The 13595-nt window shown below is 34.2% G+C and overlaps 1 protein-coding gene across 1 annotated transcript; it reads left to right on the top strand.

Annotated features, from left to right (window-relative positions):
* The first annotated feature begins 6237 nt into the window (after positions 1–6237).
* LOC146899601 (uncharacterized) lies at positions 6238–7007 on the top strand. Its single transcript, XM_085736816.1, has 2 exons — positions 6238–6686; positions 6791–7007. Exons 1-2 carry the CDS (start codon positions 6238–6240, stop codon positions 7005–7007), a joined length of 666 nt encoding a protein of 221 aa, XP_085592942.1.
* The last annotated feature ends 6588 nt before the right edge of the window (positions 7008–13595 follow it).

Here is a 13595-nt window from a genome sequence, read left to right as displayed (position 1 = left end):
ACTTCTTAAAATCAGTGCTTACTAAACCCAAACACTTTAAGGATAAATACAAGCACTCATGGGCCCGAGAGCACACAGGGGCACGCGCCAAACCGCAAGTTTTGCAGAAACTATACATTCTGCAAAACCACATGTACAACAGAAACTATACATTCTGCATTGTTCCCAAAACATATCAAGCATGCAATGAATGCACGGAATACAAAAGGACTTCAATTCAACCATTTAGAGTATTCCATTACAAATAAAACAACACAACCATTGTACCCAAAAAACAAAAAAAACACATCCAAGTAAAAGTCCCATTGAAAACACTAACACATGGGGAAGAAAACTTGAAAACATTTTTCCACTTCTCAAACTCTATACCTGCTCAAGTTCCATTTCAACAGAAAATTTACATAAAACTACAACATGGTATTCATTCAAACGCAAACAAGAAAGACCTTTTGTCCATAAAATTAAATTCTCTTCCCCATTGACATGCAAGCCCTAGAACCCAACTCCTTTCATTTTTTCTTCCTACCGTTTCTTCCTATTTTTCTCACACTTATTCATAATAAAGATATAAGATATTTCCTAACCCATCGTATCTTCAAACATCGACCAAATTCCAGAGACCATTTGAGGTATTAACCGTTATTTTATTTTTATCTTCAAACATCGACCAAATTCCAGAATCTATGGCTTTGAAAAATTTGCTACCGGCCTATCTAACGAAATTTGTTACTGCTAAACCTAAGTAAATCATAGAAAATGAACCAAGATGTAACAATGTCGAAAAAGATAACAAATTTTATGAATTGAAGCAAATATTAGCCACCAAAATAAAAAAAAACTTATATTAAAAAAAAAACAAATAAATCTCAGCAAAATAGACATGCCTGATGACAAATTTCAGCCGAGAAAAGGAGAAATAGCACCAAAGTGGATGGCTATCCCGTATGTACGTTTAGGTTTATGCTTTCTGGAAAACGAAATACGATTGCTTTTGGCTTGTACGTGACGAATTGATGTTTAGGTTTTTATTTTTAGGCGACGTTTTAGGGTGTATATTGCTAGTTTTTTTTTTTTTTTTTTTTTTTTTGTAAGGAGGTTGTATCTTTCTAGTTCTAATGAAATTTTAAATCTAATTAAACCAAAGAGTTTTTCTTTAGAGGTAAACCATTTTCGGTTGGTGTTTGTTTATTTAATTTGTTAGTTCTGTTTGCGTTCCTGTTGCTGGGCCGGTCTTAGGTTAGTTGCAGCGAGTTCATGATGACATGTCATCTTACGTTATTCTTAGCATGTTTTTCAGTTTATTTTAGTAGGAAATAGCAGCAAAAAGGAGGAATATTAAAACGATTGTCTATGATTTCGGGACTTTTGTAATGTTTTCTATATTTGAGTATGTAATTCTAGTTTTCCCGAAACATAGCAATTTGAGGAGGTTTTTGAAGTAATTCACGAAGAATTCATGCCAATCGGCAAAATCCGAAGAATTGTGAAGATTCAAGAAACAAGAATAAAGTTCCAATAGGCCTCATAAGACTAACAAATGGGAAGAATTCTGTTTCCAAAGTACCAAGGCAAGTTATTTGAAGACGAAGACCTAAAAACGACAGAAAATCGGAGATTGGGCCCGGAAGAAAGGCAGAATGCGCCTAGGGCATGAAATTTACATTTCATGCGCCTAGGGCATGCATTGGGGTGCTAACTATGCGCCCCGTGCATTTGTTATGCGCCCCCGTGCATGCAAAAAGTCGGGGCGCAACTGTCTTTTCTTGCTTCCATTTTGGGTAAATCCCGCACTTTTAGCCCAAACCCAGGTAGAAACTCTCACTATAAATACCAGCCTTCATCATTCAAAATTTCTCGTTCAGAAATATAGCAGTTCAAAAGGAAGGCAACTTTGGAGCTTCGGGAGAGTTTCTATCTTATCCTTGATTTTCTAGGGTTTGTTTTTATCTTTAGTAATTTGTTTTTAGTTACCATGTGTAACTAAATCTTTTTAGGTTAGAGTTCTAATATGAACCTCTATATATTTTTGTTGGATATTTATTTAATTTAATTTGTCGTTATTCATTTTATTTAAGCTTTTGTCCACTACAGAGTTTTATTAGGAAGTAGTTTTATTTCTATGAGAGGTGCAACCCTAGATTAGGTACTTAGGTTGTGACAGGACCTAACAATGTTATCACTAACTGGATGCTTATATCTTGATATTTATATCTTTTTACTGATAATTATCTGTCTAGGAAGTAAGTGATTATTAACTAGCCAAAGATGCCACAAGAATTGTTAACCCTATACGTAGGTACCCAGTTTCTAGAACCCATTGGGTCATGTGGTGCATTACCGAAGCTAGGAATTAACTGGTTAGGGGAAACAAGCACCTAGTTGTCCGACTTAAAGCTATAACCTAGTAAGACCATTCTCTAGAAACCCTTAGTAAGGTAGACGTAGACTAGAGCTTCCCGTTTGTAGAACTACTAAGTAAGCGTAGAGAGAGTGTTCTATGAGTTTCCTAAGATTCATAGATGGGCAGACCTAAGGGAACTTTGGACTTCATTGCCTTGGGAAACACGGGAAAGCCAATATAAAGTTTATGTTTCAATTACCTTTGAATTACCAAGACCCCGCACGTAAGGATCACCGTGCGATCAACATGAGCAGTTAGGCATCGAAGGGAAAGGCCTAATTAGGTACCTAGTGGCTAAAACTCATTGGGTTAGGTGGTTCCTTACCTATTTAGGAAACTCCCAACGGCCTTATCACTTTTATAGTCACCATAAGATAAATAAACGCGACATTTACATTATGTATTATCCAACAACAAATATACATAGGGGATTCGAAGAATCCTAAACGCTGCTTACTTTTCTGCAACCAAAACAGGTAAATTCGCTTTCTTGCAAACAGATAAAATTGCAACTTACTTTTATACCGTCAAACTTACAAAAATAAGTAACAAGAATTGTTCGGACGAAAGGATAATCGTTGTGGATACGATACTATACTTATCACTTTATTAATTGATGAAAACGACTGGTACACTTTTCATTTTACAATTACGCTAATCGAGATTTGTTTTAACAAACAAACCGTGCATTAGTTCACTGTTGTATCATTGGTAATGTTTGTTCTCGTGGGTTCCACCTGTTTAGTATGTGTTCTTTTTTGTTTTTCTGTTGTTGATTAGTGACCGGTTGGGATATTGAAGATCTATAGCTCTTTTTGATGGTCTACTTATGTTTCAAAAAAACCGAAAGGGTCAGGTTCTATTAACCTGAAAGGGTCTGGTTACTATCGTATTGGACTCATCCCTCGATCCGAGTCTTTACGCGACTGTTTGATACCTTCTGTGTTTGGTGGCATGACTTCTTCGACTCACTGATGTTTTCAGATCTGTTTGAGATCTACAGGTTTCAAGGTGTCTTGTATGCTTACACTATGGTACTAGTACGCTCGAAAGAGCTTTTCGTGCTTGCTGCTTGTTCAGGGAGCTGTTTGCACTTGGATTTTTGCACCGTGTTGGCGGTCTATCCATTCGCCGAATTTAAACCCTAACTGTTCTTCACAGATGTGCACTTTTCATATTTTTTTGTAATCGGGTTTCGTACCCGTACGTAGGTGCGCTAGGTTGCGCCTGTGATTAGTGAATTTTTGTTAGGATAGATTAGGGTAGGTCTACTCGGGTCTATTTTTTCATGTTGTATGCCCGTTTTGAGTTTTACCTGGGTAAGGTCTAATGTCCCCAGTCACTGTATCTCCTTTTTTATTTAATATATTTTTCCTTGACTAAGAAAAAAAAAAAAGATAACACAATCTCAATCATCAATTTAAGCATCCTTGGGAATGACCATTTTTATTACATAAAAAATGTTGTAGTTTAGAAACATACATTTGTTTCTCTTTATCATATTATATCATGAAATGTGTGGATAATAATGTGAAAGTAACACAATTTTTACAGATTTATTGTTACAACCACTTTTCTTAACATCCGTAAAATAATTGTTTGTGTATGTAGGGGGTGGGGATCTTATAATAAGGGACATAAGGAGATTCTAATAGAAAATTGAGAAAAAATAAATATTTTAGCAAGTGGTGGTTGTAACAGCCCGTTTTTAGTTAGAATTATTTTTATTTATTTATTATGTATTTATATGTGTTTATTTTTCCCTGTGTGTATTTGATTTAGGATAGTGGATTTTTGGCCTAGAAAGGTATTTTAGTCATTTTTAGACTAAGGGTATTTTGGTCATTTGGCGAGTAAGGGCAAATTGGTTATTTTATTAAGAAGTTATTTTTTACGTCTTAGTGAAAATTGTTATTTTTACTAAGTTACTAGTGAGTTGGGGTAATTATTTAAAGATGGTAATTATTCGATGTTTAGCGGATCAATGAGTAATAACTTTTGAGAATAAGTTAGTAAGAGTTTTTAGGCCCAATTGTGAACACTAGAAACCTATCCCAGTTAAAGTGTAGTATATATACTTAACTAATGAAGAGAAATTAGGGTTAGAACATTTTATCTCATAACCAAAGGGAGGCTAGAGAGAGAAAGTTAGAAGAATGGAAAGAAGAGTATACGAGAAGAACTTGGAGAAGAGGAATGCTAGATATTTGCAAGGTAGAGGGGAAATATTGAAGCCATAGCTAGTGAATTTGAAGCTCTGAGGTAAGGGGGATAGATAATTGTGTTCATATAATCACCTATTAAGTTTTAGCTTATAGTTCATAGGTGCTTTTGTGTTAATTATGACTTTTGTGATTTTTGATGTTGAATTTCGTGCTCTTAATTTATGTGTAATTATGGGTATATTAAATTTCATGGAATTTATTGTTTATGTGTTTAAGTTGATAGTTGTTGTTTGTGATAAGTTGTTTTGATGATTTTTGCGCAACTAAGTGAAACCCATGAAATTGTGAGTGATTAATGTTCAAACATCCGTAAACTTACTTTTATCTTTTATCATACTTTATTTTAAGCCTTTTTATCACATTCTCAAACCTGTCGAGAGACAGTGCCTTTTTTATATCAAACCCGTCCTGCTCCCTAAGCAACCTGAGTGCATTTCGTGGCCTTTTTTCAAACTCTTTTTCGATAAAAACTTTTGCACAATGTTCTTGAGATTTCTAATTCGATCTCGCTTGTAATAATCAGAACTAGCCCCCGTTTGCCAAAATCATAGGCAAACAAATTGGTACCCCCAGTGGGACCCAATTCGTGCAATTGATTTTCAAAACTTTTTTCAAAATCAAAAAACCATTTTCAAAAACTTTTTCAAAACTCATCTCTTTGAAGAGATCCGTTTTTAGAATTTTGTTACTATTTTCGGGCAACTTTATTGCTAAAAACACCAATATTGTTTGTGTATGCATTTGAGAAGTGGTAAATCGATGCCTCGTGCTAGTTCATCCTCTTCACAATCATCTTCACAAGCACAACCTTTACAAGCGACCTCTCCTTTAGGAGATTTAAACGTGTCGACCCCTGTGGGGGCAACCATGGAAGTAACCGCTCCTTCGACCGTTTCTAAGTCCACTCAAATGACACAACCAGAAATGGGAACCGTTATTCCCCCATTCACCGTTGGTGCTCCATCGACTACCAACATGCCAAGTACTAGTGCTCCTTCAAACAGGCCTAGACTTGATGATCGAAATGCAAATATACAGAACGTTTCAAGGGAACAACCGTATGATATGCCAACTTCGATGATGGCAAATTTACATAATAGTGCTTCCATTTTCGCTGACCAAGCAAATCCGTTCGCTATGCACAACGTACATAGTCCCTTAAGTTCTAGTTCTTTTGGTCGAAATACTCTACCATTAACAACAGATTCAATGAATTTGTTGAAACAACAAATGGACGAGAGTAACCATGAAATGGTTAATTTGTTAAGGCAACAAATTGGTACCGTGTTTAATCCTTTGATAAGGGACACAAACCGGAGTTACCAAGCCTTAACCACACAAATGGGGAGGATAGTAGATTTCTTTGCACCCCCACAACCGATTTATCATCCGGTTAAACAAATACAAAATCAACAACCATTGAGGTTAGTTGAACAAATGGTTTAAAGCCAACAACTTGTGTCTCAACCCCAACCGGTCGAACCAGTAATACATGGTCAACCTGAAGTGATCTTGGTAGATCGAAATGATAATGCCGATGAAGTTGTTCGAAATGTCCGACAACAAAACATATGAGCACATAACAATATAGCCAATTTGGTCGAAAACATAATGGCTCAAAATGGTTTAAACATTGGCCTTCATAGGCCAAACTTAGTTTCTCCTTTGTCGAAATTACAATCTGAACTTCGTAGGGGTTACAAAATTCCTAAGTTCACTAAATTTGCAGGGGATACCAGTGAGTCCACTGTCGAACATATCGCAAGATATTTGACGGAGGCAGGAGACCTAGCAAATGATGAGAATTTGAGGTTGAAATTCTTCCCCAATTCTCTAACAAAGAATGCATTCACATGGTTCACTACTCTTGCACCGCATTCGATCCATCATTGGACTGAATTGGAAAGCTTGTTCTATGAACAATTCTACATGGGCCAATCGAAGATCAGTATAAAGGAATTGGCGAGTGTTAAGAGAAGTTCCACTGAGTCTATTGATGATTATCTTAATGGATTCAGATTGTTAAAGGCAAGATGTTTCACTCAAGTGCCTGAACATGAGTTAGTCGAAATGGCCGTTGGTGACCTAGATTATTCCATCAGGAAGAAACTCGACATGTCGAAAGACTAAAGGCTGAAAAGTCCAGAACTCATAAACATTTCAGGAATGAAAAAGATTCATATATCGCATCAGATGAAAGCAACAAAGAATTCGACATAGCCTTTGGTGATGTCGAAATAAAGGAGGTTGATATTGCTGAGTTAAAACCAGGGCCCCCTTATACGTGTAAATCATTGAGGCCTTCTGATGGGAATAACCTTGTCGAAACAAGCAATGAAAGATATGTCCCCAAGACATATACGTTCGACGTAACCAAATGAGATGAGATTTATGATCTCTTAGTTGCTGATGGTCAAGTGGTAGTTCCTAAGGATGTAAAAATCCCACCACTAGAACAACGTCAGAAAAGAGGTTTTGTCGCAATTTCAAGATGTTTTGCCGCATGCGGGACTGGACAAGGCGATCATGTTTTTTGTCATCTTTGCGGGTTTCACCTTTCCAATAGTTTGATATTGATTAGCTTTTGGTTAATTTGAACTCAGCAACATGGTCATAAATTATCAGTGTCTGATTTTGATGCCATTGAAAAAACTTGGTTATAAGAAGGAGGGTATTTGTTATAAGAAGGAGAGAATCTAATGCATGAATGCAGTAATATCAGAGTAACCATCAAAGTATTTTGTCACACTGTGAGAGTTCAGAGGACATGGATTTGAGTTGAAATGTATTGCATGATTGTTTTTCTTTTGCTTATGCATATGCATGTTTGTATATTATAGACATAGCCGACCTTAACTCTATCCAAAACATAGTTTCTGTTTTGGTGATGAGGAGTGAAATATTTTTCATTGTTCTTTACAGTTTAATGTATATCTAATTAGCTATAAGATTAAAACTAATTAAAGTATATGAAAATCCATTCATGAAGTAATTTTCCTTTATACATATGTAAAAAATATGTTAAAAATTTAAAAGTTTAATCACAATTAAGCAAATTTTAATTTTACAACGATTAAAAGTATGTTTTGGTCCCTGTTAAATTAAAATTTGTATAATTATAATTAAACTTTTATATTTTTAAATGATTTTTAACAAACATGTTAAGAACATTATAATAATCTCTTTTACAAAAAAAATTAGAATTTTTTAACATGCAATGAATTAAATATATTTTTTTAAACGCCAAAAGTTCAAGATAAAACTAACGAAAATTTGGACCTAAAAATAAAATTTTATTTAAAATTATTGCGGAGGAACATTTTATAATGTTTTAAACAAGTATGTAAAAAATCATTAAAAAATATAAAATTTTAAGCATAATTAAACAAATTTTAATTTAACAGAGACTAAAACTACGTGATGAAATTTTTTATAGGAACCAAAATTTGTCAAAAAAAATTGATGAGAACTAAAAACGAAATTTGATATATTTATAGGGACTAAAAACTTAATTAACCCTTCGTTTTATTGTGTATCAAATTATTCCGGTTCATAAGACCCGTGCAGTGCACAGGTCAGTGTTCTAGTAAATATTAAAAGTCTAACCATTTCGTAAATTCCAGATTACAAAAAAAAAAAATTAGGAGTAAACCACAGTGATGGATTAAAAATCTTACTTAATTCAAACAATTTTGGCTTATGTTTAAAGTTCTTCGCACAAGCTTTTGGCTTATCTTTAAAGCTCTTCACACATGCTTAGAATGATAGAGTTTAATGTTAAACCTCTGTACTTATAATTAAGACGATAATATAAACAAATATTATTATAAACAATTCATTTTGCAAAAGTTTAATTTTTGTTTTTGGTGTGAATGCATGTTTAAAATCTAACTTGACCAACAAAATATATTTAACATTTAAGATTGAAATTTAGATTCTATATATATATGGTATATATTTTTTATATATATATGAAGTATATATCATGGTAGATTTGGTTTCAAAACGAATAAATTTAGATACAATTTTTTTGTTTTTTTTTTTACAATTCAAAGAAATTAGGCAACAATAACACTATAAAATCTCTATGTATAGAAGTAAATTTGTGAGACCTATATAAATGTTGGTCTCATCTGCCTAGTATGTCTCAAATGTATAACAATACAAGATGATATGAGGGTCAGAATAAAAAAATATTGGAGAGAATGTTGCATGTAACATGATGGATAACTCCAACACTTGGTTGTACTACCTGAATACCGATGGAGAAAATAAGCAGTCCTTTAGGTTTTGTTTGCGAGTTTGGAGGGGAAGGAACGAGAGCGTTTTCGAAAAAAGAAGGAGCAATTTGAATAAATAGAGGACATTGGGAGGGGAGGGTTTTGGGGGGTTAATATTTCTTTATAATACAAAACTCTCTTCATTTGGGGGAACTAAAAAGTTGTATTGAAGGAGGGTTTTGGGAGGTGTTAAAGGGTTTATATGAATTCTTCAAATTTAATCCATGTTGTTATAATATTCTTAATATCAAAAATATATGAATCATAAGTATTAGTTTATCATTCTCTAAAAAATAAAAAATACTCTTTTAAAAAAATGTAAAAGATTTCTCCATTTTCCTCTATATTTCTCACCCCCAAAAGCCCTCCCTTTTCCTCTTCTCCAAACTCTCAAACAACGCCTTAGAGTAGTGGGGACTGTGGAGTGGGAGGGTATCTTACCATAGAACTGCATATATGGCTGGACAATGGGGGTGTGTCAAGGTCTCTATGAGGGTATCTTGAAGCACAAAAAGCAAATGGATTCAATTGTAATTTCAAGAAGTTTGAATATGGGTAGCAAGGGAAATGCAGAAGGATGAGACTTATTAAAAAAAATTAAGATTCTTTTGGATTTATAATGGGAAGTCACCAGTAATCATGTTTGTCGAGAGGATAATGGATATGAAAATGTCCTAGCTAATATGGGGTGAGAGATGTGGTGTTTAATCAACTTTTTAGTGAGTTGTCTCAAGTTCTAGTCGGTGATGGTAAGGAAGTTTCCATGAGCAACTTAACTTCTTTATAATTTGAATAATACTCTTCTCCTAGCACTTTTTGCTTGCACCCAGCTGCCTTGCCGAAAATACTCATGCTTTAGTTAAGTAACGCAAGTGTTAAATGTTGCGCTACTTAATTAACGTTGCGTGAGTTAACTAACGCAGCGTTAGTTAACTCACGTTACGTGCTGTTTTAAACAAGGCAGAACACCTCATTTCCTTATTTGTCATCTAAAATCTCAAAAAATCTCAAAAATCTCTCTCAAATCACCCAAATCCAAAATTTCTTCAAGTTCAAATCAAACAACACTCCAATAACAAGTAAGTTTTCATAATCAAACACCATTAACCTCTTATGTTTATATGCTAGATTTTTTCTCTTAAATTATAAATTTTTTAGATTTAGGATTTGTTTAAATTTTGGTTTTTTTGGCAAGAAATCATACAATGTTTTCATGAAAATGAATTATGTTGCTTAAATGTTTAGATGTTTGCATGTTTATGTTGTAGTTTTTAGTTTTAGAGAATTTTTTTAGATTTAGGGTTTGTTTAAATTTTGATTTTGCTTGCAAGAAATGATACAATGTTACATGTAAATGACTTATGTTGCTTAATTATGTTTAGATGTTTGCATGTTAATGTTGTAGTTATGAGTTTTAGGGTTTATGTATAATTTTCACTCCAAGTGTTTGATGAAATGCTTGAATGAGTTTTTCATTGATTGTTTTTAATTTCTTATTGTGTAGATTTGAAGCAATGGCCGGGTGGATCGACGTTCATGCACAATTCAACGGCAGAGAACCTCAGAGGTTGAAAGTCTGATGCCTTGGTGTACCGTTAAGAGGTCTCAAGGATGAACTGAATGAATTCAACCAAGGAGTCAACCTCGGAGACACAAGGAGGGTGGAATACGTTCGGTATAAACGTCCAACGCTTGACGAGGGGAGAGTATCATTCAGTTAGGTGGAATTAACGAACGATGAAAACGTGACGAGCATGTTTTGGGAGCACAACATGTTCCAGTTGATCAATATGCGTGTAACATTGCTGAGATCAACTGAAGATATTATCAACAGTCTGATTCCAGAAGATCGTGATTAGGTAGGGATCGTGATTAGGTAGGGAATACACCTTCCAACTACAACAATTGTCTTACCCTGAAATGGAAATTCAAACTTGTTAAACGCCAGTTCCCAAACATTCACCCGACATTCCTATTGTTCCTTTCAAAAGATTAAATTTTTGTTAGGTTGGTTTAGAAGAAGGTATTGAAGTGTCAAGGAATGCACCTCATTGTTTTGACACTTGAATACCATCATTTAAACCAAGCCTAACAATAATTTTAATCTTTTGAATGGAACAATAGAGATGTCGGGTGAATGTTTGAGTCCTGGTGTTTTGCCAGTTTGAATTTACCATTTCAAAGGTAAGACAATTGTTGTAGTTTGAAGGTGCAACCCGAATGTAATGTTATGTAATGTAATGTAATGACTCGTCTATATAAGTTAGGAACATGTATTATTGAGAATCAGCTATATAAGTTATGATATCAAATTCCTTCATATAAGATGAATGTCACGGAATGCACTTCATTCTTTATGTGATGACTCGTCTTTTATGAAGGAATTTGATGTGATAACATATATGTTGATATACATGTTGTTTATGTAATGTAATGTAACTTTTATTCGAATTTATTCAATACGCAACTTTATTCGAATTCAAGCTGAATTTATTCTAATTCATTTATTTACTTTATTCGATTTTATTAATTCAATACGCAGTCATAAAATAAATGCAAAAATTAACAAAAATAAAGAAACAAAAATAATAGATATAAAATACCATTTTATTAATATAATTCTTATTACATATACAATGGGGTAAAACTAAATCTGCAAAAAAATAAAAACCACCAGAAAACCTAGCTTCTGATGGTAAAACTAAAAGAAATCCACAAGAAAACCAGCTTTCATGTGGTAAAACTAAAAGAAATCCACAAGAAAATCAGCCTTCCTGGGGTAAAACTAAATCTGCATATTTAGTTTTACCCAATCCGGTCCTTTTTTTCCCCAAGAAAATTGCTCACTACTCATTTTTTTATCCCCAGAATTGACCTCTTTCTCTTTTTACACCAAAATAAAGAAGGAAAAGAAGGAGATTCATAGGGGGAGAGAGTGAGGAGGAGTAGGGGTGTAAGTGGTTTGGACAAAACCGATGAAACCGAAAATCCAAACCGAACCAACCCGAGAAAATATCCGACCTTGTTTGGTTCGGTTCAAAACCAAACCAAACCAACCTAAACCGATCTAGTTTGGTTCGGTTCTCGGTTTTTTATTTTGAGATCCAATAAACCGATGAACCGAACCGATGCTAACTTGACTCCCTAGTAATATTATCCCTCCTCGCACACACTTATGATTAAGCTCAAAATTGAAGTTCAACCTAAAATACTCCTTAATTCATTCACTTTCTCCCATCGTCATTTCATCTCATCACTCACACTCTAATTCGTTTATGCAAAAAAAGAACACTTGTCGTCGGTCACCCCTAACTCATTGTTCCTTACCGCCGTCGGGATCGTCCATCTCTTGTTAGTTTTTTCATATTAGTTATAAAAAGTAAGTAGTTTGAAAAACAGAGAATATGGAAAACAAAGTTCTATGAAATATTTGAGTATGTTTTATACATGAAACACAAATTTGTGAAAATATGAATTTTTTTTATTTGTATTTTCGAACAAACCGATCCCCAAACCGATCCAAACTGAACCAAACCGACTAGTTTGGTTCGGTTTTTTTTTTGAAAAACAGAAAAAAACCGAACCAATCCAAACTGATGAAGATTTCATTGGTTTGGACATTTTTTTTGACTAAAAACCGATCCAAACCGAACCGTTACACCCCTAAGGAGGAGAGTGAGAATGTGAGATTGTGTGAGGAAATAGAGAAGTTTGGATGGGTATTTATAGGTGGTTAAAGGTAACATAGTACTTAATGAGGTCAAAAAACGTGAAAAAACTTATAAAAAAAACGTGCAAAACCAATTAAAATGCATTGACCAAAGTCCAAAAAAACGTGTGTTCTTGAGCTTTGACCAACCAGCCAACTTGCGTGAGTTAAATCACGCACAGGCCAGTGGTGCGTGACTTAAGTCACGCAGAGAATATAAGGTGCGTGAGTTAAGTCACGCAGCGTGCCTGAACTCACGCAGGGGTATAATTGCCCAAACAGCTGGGAGCGAGAAAAAACTGCAGGGAGAAGAGCAGTATCTTACTTACTAAAGCTTAACCCCTAAAGCTAACCCTAACCCTAATATTTTCCCCCCATTTTTCCCTCCACTTTTCTAAGCCATTGGATCTTGCACATTTAGGCGCCATTCAATTTTAGCCATTGATCATATTTCATATTTATCTCTTCCATTTTCCGAAACAATTATTTCATATTTATCTCTTTTATTTTCCGAAACAACTATTTCATATTTATATCTACTTCCGAAACAAATTGGCCCTACAACTATTTCATATTTATCTATAGCCCTATTTTTTCGAAACAACTATTTCATATTTATCTCTTCTGTTTTCTGAAACAACTATTTCATATTTATCTCTTCTATTTTCTGAAACAACTATTTCATATTTATCTCTTCTATTTTCCGAAACAACTATTTCATATTTATCTCTAGCTTAACCCCTTAAGGTATCCTTAACCCTAATATTTTCCCCCCATTTTTCCCTCCACTTTTCTGAACCATTGGATCTTGCACATTTAGGCGCCATTCAATTTTAGCCATTGATCATCTTACTTAATGCCACCTAAACCTTAATTTCGAAACAACTATTTCATATTTATCTCTTCTATTTTCCAAAACAACTATTTCATATTTATCTCTTCTATTTTCCGAAACAACTATTTCATATTTATCTCTACTT

Source organism: Medicago sativa, chromosome 8 (assembly GCF_051527215.1).
Source record: "Medicago sativa cultivar Bolivia chromosome 8, Bolivia_mono, whole genome shotgun sequence".
Taxonomy (NCBI): Eukaryota; Viridiplantae; Streptophyta; class Magnoliopsida; order Fabales; family Fabaceae; genus Medicago; species Medicago sativa.
This window is presented reverse-complemented; position numbering and strand designations above follow the sequence as displayed.